The 18,685-nt window shown below is 32.6% G+C and overlaps 1 protein-coding gene across 2 annotated transcripts in view; it reads right to left on the reverse strand.

Moving 5' to 3' along the window:
* CEP290 (centrosomal protein 290) overlaps nucleotides 1-18,685 on the reverse strand; it is a 49,448-nt gene that overhangs the window by 10,224 nt on the left and 20,539 nt on the right. The window contains exons 28-47 of one of the 2 annotated variants that reach the window (XM_077783550.1): nucleotides 17,985-18,092; nucleotides 16,989-17,198; nucleotides 14,808-14,959; nucleotides 13,715-13,826; nucleotides 12,498-12,953; nucleotides 11,261-11,425; nucleotides 10,929-11,036; nucleotides 10,716-10,850; nucleotides 9,831-10,094; nucleotides 8,622-8,729; nucleotides 7,858-8,048; nucleotides 6,998-7,211; nucleotides 6,673-6,810; nucleotides 6,342-6,563; nucleotides 5,670-5,786; nucleotides 4,143-4,288; nucleotides 3,148-3,303; nucleotides 2,424-2,547; nucleotides 1,224-1,874; nucleotides 73-201 (exon numbers count right to left, since the gene is read on the reverse strand). In XM_077783550.1, coding sequence (XP_077639676.1) covers nucleotides 73-201; nucleotides 1,224-1,874; nucleotides 2,424-2,547; nucleotides 3,148-3,303; nucleotides 4,143-4,288; nucleotides 5,670-5,786; nucleotides 6,342-6,563; nucleotides 6,673-6,810; nucleotides 6,998-7,211; nucleotides 7,858-8,048; nucleotides 8,622-8,729; nucleotides 9,831-10,094; nucleotides 10,716-10,850; nucleotides 10,929-11,036; nucleotides 11,261-11,425; nucleotides 12,498-12,953; nucleotides 13,715-13,826; nucleotides 14,808-14,959; nucleotides 16,989-17,198; nucleotides 17,985-18,092 — 3,906 coding nt within the window. The remainder of the gene's footprint in view (nucleotides 1-72; nucleotides 202-1,223; nucleotides 1,875-2,423; nucleotides 2,548-3,147; nucleotides 3,304-4,142; nucleotides 4,289-5,669; nucleotides 5,787-6,341; nucleotides 6,564-6,672; nucleotides 6,811-6,997; nucleotides 7,212-7,857; nucleotides 8,049-8,621; nucleotides 8,730-9,830; nucleotides 10,095-10,715; nucleotides 10,851-10,928; nucleotides 11,037-11,260; nucleotides 11,426-12,497; nucleotides 12,954-13,714; nucleotides 13,827-14,807; nucleotides 14,960-16,988; nucleotides 17,199-17,984; nucleotides 18,093-18,685) is intronic. The other variant, XM_077783551.1, reaches the window with a different exon arrangement.

Genomic DNA, 18,685 nt, shown 5'->3' on the forward strand with positions numbered 1-18,685 from the left:
AGAAATATCCATTTCTTTTTAAGCAATTCCCTGGCCAGTGTGAGAGTAAAGGGGACTAAAGTAAGATGTTACCTTTAGTCTTGGCAAATCTTTATTGGCCTGCTCTAGTTGGAATCTTAGCTCAATGTTTTCAGATGACAATCTTAAATTTTCCTTTTCTTGTTCTCTTCGATACTGATCACTTGATCCTATTTCTGATGTCTTAAGAAAAAAGGAGGAAAAATTATTATTAAGTAGTAATGTATTAATTCAATACAACTATCAGTTGTAGCTGATTAAAAGCAACAGAAAACTAGTATTTTTCAGAGAAACTAAAAGAGAAAGTATTATTACCAGTTTTAATCTAATCTGCTTTGATTTTACCACCTTCTACATTTCTTAAACTTGCTTAACCTTTAAGGGAAGTTTACAAATCAGTATAGATCTGTAAAAACTTTGTCAAACCAAAATTACTTCTCAAATTATTCTGTAGAAGTAAACCTCAAATACTAAAAAGATAAAGAAGTCACTGAATGAAGTAAGATGTGACACAGTACCTGGGAACAGCACCTAATCTGGGTAGTTTTTTAAGTAGCACATACGTCATAACAAATTTCAATTATGTCAAACAGATCAGAGGGCAAGCCAGGAATAGTAGTATGTATCTCTCATTGAATGTCAGTTCCCAAAATCTTAAGTCTTTATCCATGGAGGATAGTGACTTCAACTACACAAAGACAGCTTTGCATACTTAATAGTGCCAATAGAAAGCACAGTGATACAGCAAATTATTATACCTGACTAGTAAAGAATCACCTTTTAATAATTTAATAATCAGTGGTTTTTTACTTATGTAATTTGAGAATGAACTGTATGATTAATTTCTTTATCACTAATTACAGCAATCAAGTATCTGCTTCATTAAAGCTTTTATTTTTCTTTCATGTAAATAATAAAGTATCATAAGTCTCTTAGAGAGTGAAGGACATCATATAGCTCCATGTATCTTTGGGGTTATTTGTAAACTCTCTGGATCAAAATTTCAGAATTGACAGTAGCTTACTTGCAAGCTGACATGCATGCTAATATGAAAGTATAAGGTTTGCTTTATGGATCACTTGGTAAGTACTTCAATATCCCTGCAGACCATGCATAGAAAGCACTGCTTTATCAAGATAAAACGATTCTATTTCTACATCTCATTTGTACTGAAGAAATGCTAGAGGGTCACTACAGTATCAAACCTCAGGCATTTCGCCAAATTCTGGGGTAGTTTCAACCCCTTCTGTACAGCTCTGGTCATTTTCCCGTTTATTCTCTGCAGTGTGTTGATTCATTTCATTATTCATATTTATTTTCTCTGCTTCACAGTCATTAGCTTGATTAGGAGGTTCCCCTGAATCAGACTGATTGCAGCTCATTTTTTCAGTGTAAGGGTCCTCTAAACATTCTTCTTTATCCACATTTGATTGCTTGAAGATTTCTTGCTTGCTCTCTTCTTCTTCACATTTCTCATTAACTTTTCCATTTTCAGCTTGGGTTATGTTTTCTTCTTTTTCATCACAGTTCTCTTTACCAGTTTCAGCTATAATTTTGGTTTTCAGTCCTTCCCTAGAGATCTCTCTGTCCTTGCATTTCTCACTATCTTCAGGGTGCTCTTCAGGAGACATTTCTCTGCTTACATCTGCAGCAGCCTCCTGGCCTTCATTAGGCACAATGCATGTTTTCATGTCTCTATCCTCATCTACTTCACTGCCATCAGTAACTCTACTATTAGTCTGATGTTTGATTTCAGCCCTATTTGAAATAGATTTCTTGTGAAGGAAATTCAGATACTTTTGTTTATTGAAAGTGATAGGAACAGACTTGGTCAGTTCAGTTTGGTCACATGTACTCTGAGTCAAGTTGAAGATAGAGTGAAGCATGAAAGAAAAGCAGAACACAGTAAAAATAAAGGAAACAAGAAGGTACTGTTAAGTCTATTCTTGAAAGATTAAGAAAACTTAATAATGCAACATTTACTATGTAAGCAACCTTGTAAAAATCGAAGTGGCACAAAAACACCTAATGTAACTGAAATGTAGCTCAGTATTTACCCAAACTCTGTGCATCCTTAATTTTGAATCACTATATAATATAAAAGTAGTCTCTCGGTTGCAGACTCGTATTTAAAAATATATTTTCCTTATTTCTCCACATATGCTAGAATGCTGAATATTCCAGCTTCTACCTGTAGGGCACAGAAACTAAGTTTTGGGGATTTGGAGATTTTTTGTGTTTGGTTTGTTGGGTTTTTTTAAAACCCAAAAAGCTGAGTATATCATATCCTGCTGTAGGATACTGTAATTTAAATAAAACCAGCTAAATGACATAGAATACCAAAGAGAAAACAAATACTTTTCATAAGTAGTAGTCTATGTAATATGGTTACATAATTAACTTACTGAGGCTTTCAAAAATGTGTCTCTTGAACATTGTCTCTGCAATGCATGAAGCTTTTCCTGGAGGTATTGATTTTTGAAGTGTAAATCTTCTACAACAGAGTCTCGTGGGATTGCTTGCAGTGTTCTACATCAAAAAATGAATCAAGCCAAAACAAACAAATGGCTATTAATGAAGACAAACATCCCTTAATGTAAAAGTACTGTGAAATTCTGGATTTTTACACTGGATTTTCCAAGTGTTTCTAAGCTAGTTATTATGAATCAATGTTGGCCATATTTCAATTAATCCAAATAAATGGAAGATACTTGCTTTGGCAAAAGGAATCTGCTCTTTTCAGATATAAACATCTCTATTACTCAGGTACATTATTTACTGTGATAGTGGACACACTGGTTAAGCACTTCCCAACTGCACTTAGCACTTCCAGTAACTTTCTCCAACTCTGAACTGTAGTTAAATTTTTTCACTATTGAAGCCATATCTTTTTCACATTATTTAGCTTTTTCGAATAATGAACCAATGCTTCATATTCTTTGAATGTGCACAACTGCTCCCAAATACTTTTAAGTTTCCTCATCATGGACTTTAAGAAGAAATTTTAAAATTCCTGTTTCGTTTTTTCCTTCTTGAATTACAGTTTGCTTATTAGAGACTATCTCATTGCACATATTTTTTACTAGTTTAGATTTCTCATTTTTTATATTCTTTTAAAAAGTCTCTCACCTCAAGTGTGCAACTTCATTTTCTAACTCTAGATTCTGTTTTCTTAGTTCTTCCACTTCTTTTTCAGTTTCTGTGGCTCTTACTCCAACAACACGGTCAACAGTGACGCCAGTAGTTTTCAGTTTCTTCTGCAGAGCAATCTTCTCTTTTTCACTCCTGCAACATTAGTAAATTTACATTTTAAAGCTTATTTGCTAACCTGCTTTCTTGAGGAGAAAATGTTTTCTGTCTTAAAGAATCACATTTGCATTTCATCTGCTCACTGAACCACAGTCCCTTTTCTATTTAATAAGGTTACTGTACAGACACTAAAGCCTTACTAAAATCTCAACTCAAACCACAAAAAAAAACCAATGGACATTAAGTCAATATCATCATGCACGTCATAAACCACTTGTTGGTCTTGCATGTGAAATTCAGGCAAGGCTTGCTAAGAAAAAGAGCCATTTTGAAGCCGTTTCAAATGACAATTTAGTAACATCTACAATCACCACCACATCTTTTATCAGTGAGATCTTGCCATTACTTCACTGAAGTAAACATCTGCAGCGCATAGGGACATACGGTTGTGTCCTGAAAAGGCTTCCAACTCAAAATCCCATAACTCTCATTACTGCAGTAGCACTACAAGTATCCAGTCCTAGCAACCTGGTTAAATAACACCACTGTGAGAAACAGCCTGTCTTCATAAAGGTCTTATTTGCATTATGGGAATCATAGATTGCTAAACCAGGAAGCATAATAAAGAACTTAAATTAATTTTATCTTGAGACATTTTCTTCTAAGGTAGCTGGCTTCCACAAGGGAAAGGATACTAGAAGAGTTAGTAGCCTGCTGCTTGAAAATTAACTAATCCTTTTAGTCTCAACAGCAATATCAAATTCTCTCCATCAATCTTATAAATATAACAAACTGCAATAATTAATGTATGTCAAACATATCTGGATTTCTCTTATGTCATCATTTTTTAGCTGAATCAGTTTAAACCAACTCACTTTGTATAAATTTCCTTCAATGTATTCAACTGTTTGGATAAAGTTTCTGCTTCTTTTTCCTTTTCCCTTAGTTTGTTCCGCAATCCTTCCACTTTGATTTGCCATTTTTTACCTTCATCCCATCTAATTATCTCCTCTTTGGAGGTCTGTAAAGAACATAAATAGATTCAGTATTTCTCTTTGATTTCTTCTCTTATAGCAAAACAAGCAAACACATTTGAAAACTAAGAATGATATATTCTTCATTTATCAGTTTAAACCAGGAAGCCAGACCAGGCATACATTATTTCCATAGCTAAGTAGCAGGTTCAGCTGGATACACTGCTGTGATTGGTGGATAAAGCTAATGCAATTGATTGCTCCCGCCAAATTTTTCCTTAGATTTTAATATTCATTTTACAAAAAAAGGGGTTAAGCATTTCATGAAATTAGAGGTACTAGTGCAATGTGTCCTTTTATTTCAAATTACACATTAGATTTAAGACAAAGTAGGTTTTTTGCATGGCAATTTACAACAGATCTGTCTTCTACAACTCACCAGGGGCTTACATGCCCCTGCTGCACAGCTTCTTTGCCTACAAGAAATGGAATCTCTACTTAGAGTCAATAACTCAGTAACTGTAAATTATACAATGGTTGAAACCTGTACCGATAGAATCACAAATGGCTATTGAAAAATCACAGTCAATATTCCTGTAAGAAATTTTTGGCTTGGATTTCTTTGTTTATTTTTAGTTGGAATGTTTCCTTCTCTGGTTATTCTTTGTACTTCATTTGCTGTTTTTGTTCTAAACAGTTACTGCTATGAAGCAATGGAATGAAAGGAAAATCTTGGAAAACAGGAAAAAATGCATGCCAAGTGTGAGAAAAATACCTCTAGACACAAAGTAACAGGTATTTAAAACATTTCAAATTAATTGAAAGCATTTGTGCAGTTCTAGAATAATATTTCACATCATACATAAATAGACTGACTCTCATTACACAAGTACGCTATAATATTCCAGCATATTTTATAATTAATATGAGAAGCCACTAATTAGTTACTGACATAGTAACAATTAAGAAACCAGAAAAAAACCTATAAATAATTAACTCTAATCATGCAAGAACTTCTTGCATGTGGAGATCACAATTCTCAAGAATAATCAATTATAGAGACATCATCCATTTTAAGATTCTCTTTTGCTCCTCAGTATTTTTTGCTTTTATTATTGCATTGATTTCAAAAAAGCACATTTGGCAGAACTCATGTAATCAATTTCACAGTTACCTAAAAAATCTCAGTTTTTTAAGATTTTGTAGAATTAAACATCCATTAGAAAAAGGCAGGAAAACATTAAGATACTAAGTAACAAGAGCAGTAACAAAGAGCATGGGAAACATGAGAAGTTGCAGCCATGAAACAGCTTTTTCTCTGATCGAGTTCAGCTGGTAGATTTTAGAAAAAATAAGGAGAGGTGAACAACCTTGACCTTGACCTCAGCTGATAAGCTCTTTCAAAGCCATGATATAAATATCACATACCTTGTCTTCTCTTAGACCCTTTTTTTCTGTTTCTTCACACTTCTTCTCAAGTTCATTTTCCAACTTTTTAATTTTTTTCTGAAGCACATCTATCAGATTTTGTTCATCAGCTTTGCTCTGAAAAATTATAAATTTTTATAGCTTCACGTTTAGTGACTACTGAGTCTTGTTCTCTAGTCGAAAAATAAGGATTTTAATTCCAAATTGGTAAAATTAGTTTAAAACCTAAATTATCTTAAAAAAATTATCTTTAAATTATTAAAATATTGGAATGTAACTTTTCCCTCTGACCTGAATAATCAGCAGCAAGTAGCTAAATTTTTAGAAAATAGATAAGATGATTCTTCAGTAAATCCATTACTTTTCTTCTAACAGGGGAAATAAGGAGAGCCAGGAAGAAGACAAAATACCATTTTTCCAAGAAGCTATGAAAGTGGTCATTTAACTCCTCAGACTCTTTCAAACATATTTCAAGAAGTACGTAATTTCTTTTTTTTTTTTTTTAGCTGAGGCAAAGAAACAAGCTAATAGCTTACATGCAACCCAGCTGATGAGGAAAACATAAATTTTTTAATCAAGTGTAAGATACTTAAATCTCTCATCCCCACCAAACCAGCTCATCTATACAGAAACTTGATCAAGATGAAAGATAGTTTGAAAAGTCACTTCTACCTGAATGCTACTGCTTAGCCTCCTAATCCGGTTCTTCAGCTCTTCATTTTCTTTTTCTATTTCATTTTTTTCCTTCAATATTTTAGCAAGTGCTTTTTCTTTCTTCTGAAGCTCTTGGTTTAACTCATCCTTTTCATCAGACAACAAAGTTTCCTTGTTTTTACTTATTTTAAGGTTCTCTGTAAGTTTTGTAATCTGATTATTCAATTCCTCTATCTGTGTCTAGAAGAAAACAAACAAGTCAGCAAAGGCCCCAGTTCAGGCTGAAGCCTTTTTCCCTAACTCCTCTAAAACACAACAAAGCAGTACAATGACATTACCTAGTACTCACCGTAAGCCCCTTGGTTTGTCTGTCAACAATCTCCTGGACATTCATATTTGCTTCTTTTTGTGATGCAGCAGAAATAATTTGCTGTTCAGCATTGGCAGTCATTTCTGCTCGGAGTTCTAGAAGTGCTTTACTCAAAGCCTGAAAGTAATTCAATTTTTTTTTTGTAAGTGAAGATGCTGCTACAAAACAAAAAAGGCAGTTATATTTTACTTTGTCATGTTAAGCACTTATATTTGTATCTCCTGCTCAGCTATACAAAGAATTCTTAAGCACTGCAAAAGATTTAGTCTTTAAGTGACATAGAGATTAATTTTTGTTGACTAACCTTGTGCTGGTTCACTTTTATGGCTAACTGGCTCTTCAGCTGTTTCACTAGGTTTTTCAGTGTTGCTGTGGGTGCTCTATTATTTGCTTCTTTTTGGACCTCTAGTTCAGCTTTAACATTTGCTAATTCCTTCTCCTTCTGATATAATATGTTCCTCAGCTCATTTGCTTCTTCTTTGATTTGTTCCACGTCAACTGTGTGCTTTTCTTGAAGCCTAATAAAAAATAAGCATTAATAGGGTACAGTGTAATAATTAGCAAACTCTAAATAAATCACAAAGGACACATTATTTCATTTTTATTATTATTAAAGAAAAAGACACTGAGATTTGAAAGCAGCAAAGAAAGACTGACTCAACAAAGTTAACCCTCATTTAATAGAAGAGTTACTCATGAAGGTCAGCAAAATGACATTACAGCACTGTTCATTTTCATTCCTGGCCCTTACCAGTAAAGAAAGCATCATACTTTTTCCTTTTAAACATGGGTTAAACTTTCATGAGTTTAAACTTGTTCGGCAGCAAACCCAAATGGCTGTGTCATGGGAAGAAAAATGACAGAACACAAGCCAGCAAATAATATAGTAACTTAAAAACAACTTTCTTTTTCACTAAATGGCACAAAGCTAACAACTAAATAGCATTTTTCCAAGCCACAGTATTAGCTCCAGTGAAGGACTAAAGATTAAAAATAACTTTTAATTGCCAACTATATTAATGCTTTTGAGATTATTTTTTTTTTTAGCTGAATCTTAAAGTCAGGAAAAACACATTCAATTTGATAGATCAGTCCTGTAGCAGCAATATATAATTGACTTGAACCATTCCAATTGTGACTTATGTTAATAGTTTAAAAACTTACTGGGCTCTGATTGACTCAAACTCGTTGATTTTCAATATAGTAATTTGTTTTTGTTTCTCCAAATCAGATGATGTTTTCTTTAATTTTCCAACAAGTGAAGCAAGAGAATTATCCCGTTCTGCTACAGTTTGCTCTAAGTGATGAAAATATTTGCTGTTGGATAGGGACATAGAAGTCTTTTTTCCTAACTCCTGTAAAACACAACAAATGCAAGTGATAAACATTTTAAACTTTAAGGAAAAACAAACATTACTGATGTGTTTTAACTCATTCCTAAATATAATCAATCATTAATAGCTATAATTTATTTACTGATGTGATTCTTAGTTCACAGAGGAATAGCCTTATTTGAAAAGAGCTTTGTACATCTAATGATTAACAGAATATAGCAAAATACAGGTTTCACCTTATCATAAAGTGCAGAGAGGAAGTCTGAATTGAAATGAATTAGCTTAATATAACTGTACATTGAATGAGAAGAACAGAAAGCAATATATAACTCTCACTCCTAGAATTCTCCATAAATTCGGATGATATGCAAAATGCCCATAATCCAGAGGTGGTAACTCTTGCTTTTTTACACTTGATTTCTAATGCCTCTCATGTGAAATCTCTCAAAAACAATACAAAAAATATAAATCAATCATCCTTTTATTTTTCCTGTCATCAGTTATTACTCACTTTTGACTGCAAAACAGTTCTTTCCAGGAACAAAGTAAAAAATATAGGAACAACTTCACAAATTCTACAAATACATGACTCACCAAAGCAGTCTCTTTGAAGTTATTAAGGGAATTGTCAGTGTACAAATCTAACTTCTGGTGTAGAATTCTTATGTCTTCCTCATGCTTCTTTGCAATTTCCTCTTGTTCCTGTTAGTTCAAAATAAAACTCTAGTGATATACACTATAACAGAAAATTATGAAACTGCAGTGCCTTCAAGATTTTTGTTCACTCATTGCTCAATAACGCTCCCCAGATTTTCCTCTAATTCTGTAAGTTTTTAAAATTCTTTTCTTCTATCTATAAGCAATGATTTTCTTTTTTCTTTTTTTCTTTTACACTATTGGGGTAAAAAAAAATCAACTCTTGGATTTTTAAAATATGTAACAAGCAGTATGGTGTAACAGCACAGAAGCTGGAGAACAAAAAACAAAACAGTAGGTATTGGTCTTCACCAACTGTGACCATCAGCATGGACAGTAATAGCCATACCAGGTACCTTTCAAGTGTATGTACTTTGGACTACAGTGTGATCCCATGGATGGAATGCTAGCACACAGAGCACAACAGGCTCATTTCAAGACTGCATCTCCTGGGTGTTATCCAAACAAAACCTCTTGATTGTTCCCAAAAAAAATAGCTCCATGTGTTAATCAAAGCGAAGATGATAAAAAGTCTGCTTTGGAAATGTGCTTCTGATCTACACTAAAACCAATGCATGTTTGGTCTTGAAGTACCTTGTTGACAAAACATTTATGCTTTAAAATACACTTTAGCGATATAAAGAAAAAACAATATTAATTATGCTTAAATAATATAAATTATGCTTAGACACACTGTTTATGCTTTAAAAAAATGCTTTAGTTTAAAATATGCTTTAAGAAGAATGTTATCCATAAATGTATGTCTTTCTTGTACTTCCCAAAATCACTACCAGATACAATCCAGAGACCTGCTGCAAGAAAATATATTTCCCAAAGAAATATACAAAATAGAGTGAGACCACTTCAGCGGAATTTTAATTTTCTTCATGTCACACTACTTTAATTCCTTAACCTCTTAACTAAGCAAACCTACTATTCTAAAAAGCTAAAAAACTCTATATGAACTTTCCACATATAAAGTAATTGTCTCAGTTCTATGTGAGATCAGAAACTTTTGTTTTTCAATTTCATTAGCAATGAGAAAACAAAGAATCAACTAAAACAACTTGAAAATGGAAGAAATTTCAGAAAAAAAGGTTTAACTACCTCTCTTGCTTTAGCAAGCATATATTGGTATCTTTTTAACACTTCCTCCTTTTGATTTAATCTTGCTTGCATATTTGCAATGGTTTGATGAGCAACTTTAATGGCATGATGGTACTCTGAGTCATCTTCTTGTTTGCTTAAGTCAGCCATTATTTTCTCTCCTGATGTTGCAGGTAATCGAAGTCTTAATTCATTAATAACTTTGTCTCTTGATATAACATTTTGTTCAGCTTTCCACAGAGCGGTCTCCTTTTCTTCTAACTTCTACAACAAAAGGCAATTTCTGCATTTCCAGAATTCAAACACTGCAAAAAGATCTTACTTTTCAAGAAATGTACCAGAAATATTTGTCTAAATGTACTTAAAAACACAAAACACTTTGTACTGGGTTCCATCTGTATGGGGTTACTATTAGATAAAAATGTCCCAGAATAACATTACTATGTCTTTATGTATTATTTGCTTGGCACATGACACTTAACTTATTTTGTCCTACCAAATGAAGAAGCTGGTGTTTCACAAATTATTTAAGAACTACAAAGTATCTTCTGTAGCAGAGTAGCAATTTAAGAACCCAAGATAAAATATTTTGTAGTACTTACTAAATTTAACTAGGTATAGTCAACTGAATTTTGTACAGCAAGAGACATCTTAACCACTAAATAGATGAGTAAAAACATTAGAAAATTCTCTATGTTTTTTCCAATGGAAAAATATTTCATTTATTCATGGTCTGATTGTATTATTTACACTTTCCGAGTGTTAAACATGTCTAAATGACATTTTAAAAAGGATATTTTTTATGGGAAAAAAAAGTAGAAGAGTATGGAAACACAAACTTTGTCACTTTAAAATGTAATTAAATTAAATTATACATTAAATTACCTCCTCCAGTGATCTGCAGGTTGCCCTAGTTTCCAGGATTGTTTGAATTTGTTCCTGAATCTTTCTTAAAGCCAACTCAAGTTGTTGTGGGATTGGCAAACTAGGGTCTGGAACTGAGTCTGTAGCCTCTTCAAACTGCAGAGAAAGATTCATATTCATGTAATCTGACAGCTCTGAAAAACATGCTAATGTATCTACTTTTAGTGCATGTACCTTTAAAGCTGTGCTAAGTATTTCAGTTTGTTGATGATCATACTGGTCTAAATGGCGCTGCAGCTCTACTTCTCTCTGGTCCCAAGCCATTTGCCTTTCTTCATGAAACTGTAAAAAATGTTTGAAACAAGTAGTTTATTTACTGAAGGCAATGGGAATTTTATAGACAACTTCAACTGAAAAAATAGTTACCAAAAAGTAAAACACTCAAACAAGCTCTTAAAAATTATTATGGAACCAAGATATAAACACTTGTGTTAAAAATTTATTAGAAAATCACTTAGTAAAATAAGGAATAGTATATTTTTTCAATAGCATGTAGAAATACATACCTTGTTCTGCTGTACAATTTCTTCTTCCAGGTTACTGATTGTACATTCATATTCAGAAATTATATTGCGCAAATACTTCACCTCTTCCTTCTGCTTGACTAATTCTCTACTGAGTTTAAGTTCCTGCAGATGGAGTTCCTCCATTTTCATGTGCCATACAATTACCTTGCAATGGATAACACACAGTATATTACAATTTACCACAGGCCAAGTAGATGCAGCTTCACTCTGGCTTTGAGGCAGGATGGAACTTCACAAACTAACTGAAAGACACATCACATGTTCTGCCTTTTTAAACTTCTTCACTTTTCTTGAGAGAGGAAGCATGACAAATGTATGAAACTGCAAGGGGAATGACTGATAAGTGCAGCAGCCAACTGGAGAGTCCAGGTTTCCCTTACACTGACAAAAGTGTGTTGCAAGCAATTTTCAAATTATTCAAGTTATATCTTATGTATCTGTCCAGACTGAACAAAAAAAAAGTATGCAGGAAGTTTGGTTTGTATTTTCTAAAAGAGCAAGAGAATTCAAAACCATTAAAAACTGTATGCATTAAAACAAAAAAAATGCACATGTACTAAGAATGACAGACACACATGTCAAAATGCTCTAGAAAAATATTTGAAAACTGACTTAAACTAAAACATGCCCAGAACATTACAAGCGCTGCTTACATGCAGACAACTTTAGTCACAACAGATATAATCATATTATCTAACATGCAGTGATCTCAAAGAGAAGTGAGAAAGCATTCTTAAGACTTCAGGGGGATATTGCTTACAGTTGCAAAATATGCTTAAGCAGAATTACATGAGCATAGTAACATTTCTAACCATGCTGTCTAAATTACTGCCATTGGATTATTTTTTTTAAAAGACATGGATCTGAAGATTTTACTGCAAGCTCATGGAATAAAACTTCAGAATGCTACTCTGTATTTAATTTAATTTATTTCATTATTTAATTAGATTAATAATTGAATTCCATTTACTATAAATGCGTTTATAGTTAACATCTAGTTCCTATGTGCCTTATTGGAAACAAAAGAAGATAATTACTACATATAACTGCACTGACTTACAGAAAACAAAATATGATCGCTGTCATATTCTAATAATGTATTTTGAAATCAGTAAATTTTACATTAAAACATATATTTAGTAAACAAACTGAACTGAAACTTAATTTAAATGCAGATCAGATAAGCAAAGCTATTAAAAGCTATAAAATCACAAACCTTTTGAGCTCCTCTTGTATCCTTCAATGCACTTAATAATTCTTCTAAACTTTTCAGTTTCAGCTCCAGCTCTAATGCTCTGTTTTCTGCATTTCTACGCTCCTGTTGGGCATGCTGAACTTCTTCCAAGATCTTCAGTTTGTCATTCTGTAGCTGAATCATTGTATTAGAGAATTTTTCTTGCTGTGCTAAAGGCAGAGCACCACTAAACTGCCGCCGCAAAGACTGAACCGTCTGTTGTAGATGTTTGGCTCTATTTCTTCCTTCAAGTCGGGCAAAATATAAGGCTTGATCTCTCTCATCAAGCTTCTGCTCCAAACGTAGATTATGGATCTCCACCTTCTGTAGTTTCAACTTAAACTTCTCCAATTGGTCTACAGCAACAGATTCCCTACCTTGAAGGGCTACAATATCTTGATGTAGTTTTGCAATAATTGCTTTTTCATCTGACTGTGCCTAATAACAAAATTGATAGAACAAATTTATTTTTCATTTTAATGCAGAATGTTAACACAGTTTATGTATAAATATAAACAAGCTATTTAAAAATATATGTGTTATATATTGCATGTATTGTATTCCACAGAGAAGAGTAAGAATCAGCCTCTAACAGGCTTTTAATTTTTCCACATTGTTTCTACAGCCACAATATAGAAGTACACCTTTTCAGATACTGATCTTAAAAATGGTCTCTTTCCAAAATGCCAGAAAATGAGGAAGAAATCTGTACTTAAACAGTAATGTAAAAGCTGACATAAGTGTTAGATTTAAGGTTTCAAAACTTTCTATAATACAAAACCAATTTCCAATGAATTGTTTTAGCTAATAACAAAACAAAATAGTAAACCTATCGCAAATCTTCAATATTTACAAGTAATATATCACTTTGTAAAAAAACATCAGACTTTCCTCACCTTGAGTTTTTCCTTGACCATGAACTATTAATGATACAGGAATTAATATTATGTAAACAACATGAAAAAAGGTCAGGATCATTAATAGCTGCATAGCTAGAAATGTAATAAATGGAGAAGGGAATAATTAATGTAATACAGAACTTTTGAAAGGGTATGGGCACTATAAGGACTAGCTTGCTAAGATTCTTCTGAAATACTTTTGCAGTCTTCTAATTAATTTCAAAATTACTTCATTTCTTCTCACTTCAGGGAAATAAAAGAACCCAAACTGAAGTTTTTTTAATAAAGGCTGAATTTTACCTGATAGTCTAAAATTTGCATTCTAAGATATTCCACTTCTTTATCTCTGTATTGCTGGCGTGCCTCCAGAGCTTCAACTTGTGTTTGTGCTACATCAGAGAGTTCTCTTAACCTGGAAGGGAAAACAAGAGTATTGTGTCACTTGAAACCAGTGAATAACCTACTAAGTTTTTCTACATCGTATCTTTTCTTAGTATCTTCTAAGTATGTTTCCTCATATCAAAACATTTGTATTTCATTCTTCTCAGCACACTCTTCTCTACTACTTAGAGTTATGTGTAAGAAAATTCTTCTGTATTGCCTCTCAACTTTTTCACAGGACACTTTCCTATGCATTATACAGAAGTTTTCTAGCAGTAATCTACTCTAGGAAAATAATGCCATGGGTGTTTTAACTGACCTAAGCATCTCTGTCCTCTATTTCTCTCCTACTTCAAGATATAAATACTCAACATTTTCTATATGCTCAAAACATTTCATTCTCAATTCCCTTCTCTGCTTCCCCAAATCTAATAACTTACTTTCAGTGCCAACAACCTCTGCAAGTATCCCTATAGATTTTGCTGGTTTAGGCATATAACAGGATTACATTAATTACTCAAAGACAAATGTTCATACCAATATATCTAAAAAGCTCAGTTTTCCAATTTCTGCAAAGGTAATCTCTTCTAAGTAAATGGAAAACCTCCCTCCTACTGTATCTTAATGTTCGAGATACGAGTCTGTCGAAGAAAAACTGCTTTCCAATTAGTTCTATGAGATTTTCATACACAGAACAGGAATTGTGGCACAGAAACAAAATCAACATTAATTAGTGTAAAAATAAGTATCTAATTACACACTTACCCTATCTATCCCAGCCAGCACTTAATTCTTTGTTCAAATTAAAATGAAACAAACTGCATTCTTTATAGTCAGGAATTGAATGCTTCATTTTCAATGCCAAACTTGGCATGTATATATGCACAAAAATCAGACATTGAAAATTGGATGTTAGTGATACACAAGTAGTGTATTATGTAAGATTAGTATGCCTGAATTTTCACACATTTCTCAACATACTGAATTCAAAATTTGTAACTTCAAGACTTACTTTGATACTTCAATCTTGAGCTCCATCTCACGCCTCTCTAGGTCCATAATTTGTCGTCTATCTGCATCACTTATTGCCTTACTTACACTCTTTGACAGTTCATCCCTTAATTCCTGTTCCACTTTCTGAGCCTCAAGATTGATTTTGGTGAGCTTAAAAAAATCAAAACCAGAAACAAACAAACAAAATGGTATCCTAAGCATATAACTGCTCAAACTCTGCAAAGCATCAAAAGTATTTTTTCTTTTTCAGTCATTACAAAATCACAGTTGAGAGGGGACGAGGTTGTAGTCAAAAAACAGTTTTGTTTGCAGGATTCCATGCAAACAAATTAATTCCATTCCAAAACTAGATACACAGTTTGGCACAGAAAAGGATTCTAAACTAAATACAATTTTTATTAGTGAATTTTCTTAAAACAATTACTGGAATAACTTGCTCTTACACTAAAATGATAAATAAAAACAAATTTAAAAAACTGACTTTAAACACTTAGAGAAATGAACAGTCTTACATATTTACTGCCTTTTATATTGGCATTGGTAACACAAACAGAGCTATAAATTCTAAGACTGCCAATAATATTGTTCTTTTATTCCTTCTAAAAAAAAACTTTCTTAATTAAATTATATTCTTTCAAGCAGCCTGATTTTTCAAGTTGATTATAAAATACTGAGTAACCAATATTTCAAGTCAAACCAAAAAGCATTAAAATAAATAATCTATCTTAATCTTAACACAGAGAAGTCCTAGGACTCCATTAGTAGATACAGTTGTGGCCCATTATTCTGATACCACTTCTTCTTAATAAAATAACTGTTTCCTAAACAAACAAAAAGAAGTGCAGGGTATCCTCATGTATCTAGAAAACTAAAAGTAGAATGATGAAGTTGATTTATGACTTAAAAAGATGTCTAGTAGACTTCCAGTTATCAGTTCTTAAGCTGGTATTCCTTACAGCTTTCATTAATTACATCTGCACAATTTTGTCATCTCTTTCTCAAACAAAAAAAAGCAATTATACCAGATTAGGAGGTACTGACAACAGGAGTATATGAAACAGAAAATATATGTCCTGGAACTACAGAAATGGGGCAAAAAAGGGAAGACCATCAGACCTAAAGTATAAAAGTATCACAAAACAAATAATATATACAAAAGAGAATATGAAAAATGTGACCTAGGGTGCACCACCTAAAGCATTTCTTACAGAATAAAAGAACCCATCCCAATTTCTTATAGAGATAAAAGAACCAATCCCATCAGAAAAGTCTTTAGCAATACTGCTGCTGAAAATCTTTATACACTCTCAGTTACTCCATCTCCCAGATTAAATCAAATCAAAACAATGTAACATGACTAAAATAACAGTGAAACAGGAAGTCACACAACAGCAATCTAAAATAGTTAGACTACACTCTAGTAAAGGACAAGGAGTGGAAATGTATACAATCTATCCGCATTCCTATCAATTATTCTATTTCTGCCCTTGTGCTTAAATTATAGACCAGTAATGTCACAAGAACAAACCTATACACTTCCTATTAATAAATTTATTGTAGAAACTATAACAAAGTCTCCTGCTATAAAAAATTCAAAAATTAATAGTGCGGACAAAAAAAAAACAAGTTTAAGAATGATACGGCAGGAATATCAAGGTTCCTCAGCTTCAATGGCAATGAAGCTGACTTCTATTTCTGTATTATAGACAATGTGTGGCATAGGACATAGCCAGTCCATAACAGAATGATAACACTATCATTTGCACAAGGGATGTAAAGTTCTTTTTTTTAACAATTGGTAATTGTAAGGAAAAAATTTTAAGAAAAAAAGATCATACAGATTACACAAAAGAAATAGCAAGTTTGGAACAGACTTTTTTCTTGCAGTCCACTGACAAAACCAGGGAACTATCTGTAAAGATGCTCATCATGTGTTTTAGTATTAACTAACTTTTAAAATAAACTACTAACAAATTAATTAGTTCTATTTTTACCAATGTCTTGCATATGCAAAATTGCAGCTCTTAAAGGCTGCAAAACTATTTTTTGCATCATAGGCTTATTTATACAGTTATTTATAGATACAAATTGATATTATTGATATAAATAATTTTTGAAAAGCTCAAAAATATGTTTTTAGGAGGTATCAAATTAGTTTGTTAAATCTCAGCAGATTTACCTCAGCAAATTTTGTTTCCAATTCAAAATTACGTTCTTCTATTTGCTTTACAGTGTTCCTTAAGTGCTCGTACATTTGTTGTGAATGCTCTGCTCTCTGTCTTTCATTTAGTTCCTTCATTTCCAACATTGTGATTTTCTTAGAAATGGACAAAATCTCACTGTTGGTTATTGCTTTTGTGGCTTTGTCCATGGCATTGTCATCCCCTACGTGAAAAAATATTTAAAGTAAGGAATACACAAACCAATTCAACTATGAAAATTATATCCACCATGAAACCAAAAAGGAGTTTTGCTTTATCTGTGCCAAGTAAACTTTATCATAATATCTGTGCATCTGGATACAAAGTTATCTTGCCTTACTACATGGTTAAAAAGTATGCAACTTGAATAAAATACTACTATCAATTATGAATGCAAGTATCTGCAACCATGGTTATTGAGACTGATAGCTATTTTCAGTGCTGCCTTTCACCTTATGCTTAATACAAACCTTAAGCAAACCTTCAGGAAATTTAATTTAAAATTTGTAAAAGAAACAGGACTGAATAATGGGAATGAAATCTATACAAAGGAATCCCACATATTAAGAAATAATTCTTTTTTACAAGGCATGAAACCAACAAAACGAAATTACTTTTTTGACAACCTCTGAACACTATGACTGACAAACAAGCTAGAACCTATTAAGAAAAAAAAATTCAGGTGATGTTGCATTAAAAGGTTTTAAACCCTTGACTCAATAACCCAAGAAAGTCAAAGAGGAGTAGTTTCACAAGAAAAATACAGAACTTGCTTTTAGTCTAATGAAACTTACAAACAAAAAAATGCAGCACAAAAATGGACATCATTACTAAAAGACATAAACTAGTTACGATTTTTTAAAATTTTTGTTATTTTAAGACACATCAATTTTAAAATATTTTAAAGTATTACTTTTATACAGGATATACCATTTGGTGTTTTAGCTTGCAATATAACTTTCATACTTGCCCAGTTTAGTAATCTGTTCCCAAGCTTGTTCTACAGTGTGAAGTTTTTCTTTCGTGATCTCCAGTTCCTTATTCAATGAAGCTATCTGTGCTTTCAAGGATTCATTCTCATGCTATATGAGAGAAAAGTTGCAGCATAACAGCAAACTATTTTATTGTAACAGATTTCCTGTTTAGTATCTACAAAATCTTTCAGAGTAACAGACTTAAGCTGTGTGCAACCCATAACCTACATGTATGGCAACAGAAGAGTATATGTTTGTAAAGCGTAGATGTTTGTAAAGTGTAAAAATGTTGGTCTTCATCCTCTATATCTTACTGTCACAGCTAGTAATAGTGTGAATATTTATTACCAGCAACTGTGATTCCTACAGCAGCTAGAATTAGATGAGAAAATCTTTGCTTGTCATACTAAGCACCTCATTTACAGTGGGAAAGAAGTACTTCTGGAGGATTACTTCATTCCACAAAGAATACTTCATCTTGCACATAAATACCTCTTTGAGACAGATCACATTTCTTTTAGATTTTTTAGGCATCTAATATGATGCTAAATGTTACTTTTGTAAATGTTCTTTCACTACTCCAAATAGAAATAAAAATTTCCACATTAATAAATAAAACTAACTTAATACTTCACAGTAATTTTTAGTTTTCTGGACACGTTTTTAATTGATACATTATTCTCTAGCTCTATGAAGTTGCT

Source organism: Lonchura striata, chromosome 5 (assembly GCF_046129695.1).
Source record: "Lonchura striata isolate bLonStr1 chromosome 5, bLonStr1.mat, whole genome shotgun sequence".
Classification (NCBI taxonomy): Eukaryota; Metazoa; Chordata; class Aves; order Passeriformes; family Estrildidae; genus Lonchura; species Lonchura striata.